Below are 2,675 nucleotides of genomic sequence, written 5' to 3'. Positions count from 1 at the left end.
CTTTGTTTGAATTCTTATGGTTTGCGGATGGATTTCTGGTTGTGCTAGCTACAACCTACAGTATCCAGGATGATATTACATATCCTAATGCTGAGTTGATTTATAGCCTGGAGGGATATGGGAGGTGGAAGTAGAGGAAGGCCAGGCTCTTGGGGGTTGTGTTTGATTTGGATCTGTGAAACAGGATTGACCCATTTATTCACTTATATAATCATTCTCTCAATTCAATTTTTTGCTGAGATGATTCATTTTGTGCAGGAGGTGGTGCCCAGATGGTTTCTCCTGGGGTTCCTGTCATACAACAAGTTCATTTTCTTCAGCAGAGTAACCAGCTTAATTACCAGCAGGGTAATATACTCTTGGACTTGGCATACTGCCCTGTGGACTAGTATACTTTTTAGAGATATCAATTCATTTCTTTTGCTGAGATGATACTTTTTGTGCAGGAGATATTGTCCAGATGATGGCACCAGCTGGGGTTCATGACGAGCAGCAAGTTACTTTTCTTCATCAGCTTAACCAGCAGGGTAATATACTCTTGGACTTGGCATACTGCCCTGTGGACTAGTATACTTGTTTAGAGATTTAAATTCATTTCCTTTGCTGAGATGATACTATTATTTGTGCAGGAGGTGGTGACCAGATGGTGGCACCAGCAGGGGTTCATGACGAGCAGCAAGTTACTTTTCTTCATCAGCTTGGCCAGCAGGGTAATATACTCTTGGACTTGGCATACTGCTCTCTGGATTAGTATGCTTGTTTAGAGATTTAAATTCATTTCCTTTGCTGAGATGATACTATTATTTGTGCAGGAGGTGGTGACCAGATGGTGGCACCAGCTGGGGTTCATGTCCCACCGCAAGTTAATTATCCTCTGCAAGGTAATATACTCTTGGACTTGGCATACTGCCCTGTGGGTTAGTATACTTGTTTAGAGATTTAAATTCATTTCCTTTGCTGAGATGATACTATTTGTGCAGGAGGTGGTGACCAGATGGTGGCACCAGCTGTGGTTCATGTCCCTCCGCAAGTTAATTATCCTCTGCAAGGTAATATACTCTTGGACTTGGCATACTACCCTTTGGATTAGCATATACTTGTTCAATCATGAAAAATAACTGTCCCTATGTTTTAATCTTCTGGTTACACATAAAATTCTTGTTGTGCCGTGGTGTCCTTTATATTTCAGTTATTAAATGATCTCCATTTGATTGTGTTTTGCTGTTATGAAAACAAAGTTTGCGTGCTTAATTTTTTTCTCAACATCCATGGCGATGGACAACTGTAACATTGAAAGTTAAGATATATATAGGGTCATGTCACCAGGAGTTTCCAACGACCATTGGCAAATGTTTGCTTACTGTAGCGCTGTAGGAGCAATTTTATTGTTTGATGCAGCCTGGCCACTATGCTATGTTGCCTTCCTTGTCCCATGCTGGGGGTGTCTGTTATCATTACAGATATTATTGTTTGGAACTCTGCTGTGAATCTATCTTTGTTGTTCCTGGCTCTGATCTGAATATCTGTGCTTAAGTGATCCAAACGCTGAGTGCATGCCCTCCTGGACATGTAATCTCGCTCTAACAAGGACAGTCATAAGGTGTGGTCTTCACCAGCTGGATTTTCTTCTTGAAAATATGATTGTACTTGTACCGCATTGGTCTTTACTTTCAGCATATCAACAAAGAACTAGGTTAGCAAGCCTTTTCATTGAAAGTCACAGTGTGTTTGCCACCAAATTTTAAATCCTTTGACAAAGTGCCTAGCGTGTTTCTAGTCCAACAGCCAGTTCAATCTTGTCGCAGATTTCAGAAGTTGCTGCTATATTTTTGTTGAACTTTCTAAACTTGCGCACATTGCACTACCACTAATCGACTTAACGTTTTCCTCTGTTTAACCTACTCCATTGACATTCATAAACATTTCCTAACACTCATTCTCGATGTCAACTAATACAAGTGTCTGCCTCAATGGGCATAGTTGCCTCAACTTTTTCTCATTGGTCAAGACTCCAGGCACGGTCCCCATGAATGAATTTTGTTGAATCTTTGCTTCTCGTTAGAGGGTTAGAGCAGGAACTAAATATTATTAATTACTAATTGCAGAGGTCTGCATTGCAATCTGACCAACTTTTAGCAATAGTTTGAAGCCTGATATATTTTATTAACATATAATAACACTAGTATTGCTAGCTACTTGAGGCAGCAGCTAACTAATATCACAATGAGGCAGGCCTGGCCAAAAAGGAGTGCTATTGGTCATTGGATTATTTCCACACATAATCAGTCAATAAATTACATGAATTTGAATATTCGATCCCATTTTCTTATACCTGATGCTAGTTTTAGTAGTCTGATATGAAGCCTTTCCAGAATTATATATGCACCTGAATATCTATTTTCGAGTTTGACCAATCAACACCATTATGCACCCTGCTTCCATGATGCAGTAGCAGGTCTGGAAAGGCTAGTGATTTAACTGAGGCATATGAAAGGATACATTCGCTTGATTCATTATTGATTAAGCTAGGATTGGTTGACAGAACTTTTAGTTACTTTTCCCTTTGTTTGTGGAACTCTAGATCACATGGTCTGTTTGTGGAACTCTAGATCAGGGTCCATTTTGTTTGTTTTTGGAATGTGACGTGCATGGTAGTACATAGATGTACAAAAAAA

General features: G+C 39.7%; 1 protein-coding gene across 1 annotated transcript; it reads left to right on the top strand.

Moving 5' to 3' along the window:
- The first annotated feature begins 16 nt into the window (after window positions 1–16).
- Window positions 17–2,223, top strand: LOC123134466 (uncharacterized). Its single transcript, XM_044553719.1, has 5 exons — window positions 17–348; window positions 447–527; window positions 630–710; window positions 813–881; window positions 981–2,223. Exons 1-5 carry the CDS (start codon window positions 273–275, stop codon window positions 1,088–1,090), a joined length of 417 nt encoding a protein of 138 aa, XP_044409654.1. The 5' UTR covers window positions 17–272; the 3' UTR covers window positions 1,091–2,223.
- Window positions 2,224–2,675: the final 452 nt, after the last annotated feature.

The sequence above is a fragment of the Triticum aestivum genome, chromosome 6B (assembly GCF_018294505.1).
Source record: "Triticum aestivum cultivar Chinese Spring chromosome 6B, IWGSC CS RefSeq v2.1, whole genome shotgun sequence".
NCBI lineage: Eukaryota > Viridiplantae > Streptophyta > Magnoliopsida > Poales > Poaceae > Triticum > Triticum aestivum.
The sequence above is the reverse complement of the archived record's forward strand: the minus strand, read 5'-3'. Positions and strand labels throughout refer to the sequence as shown.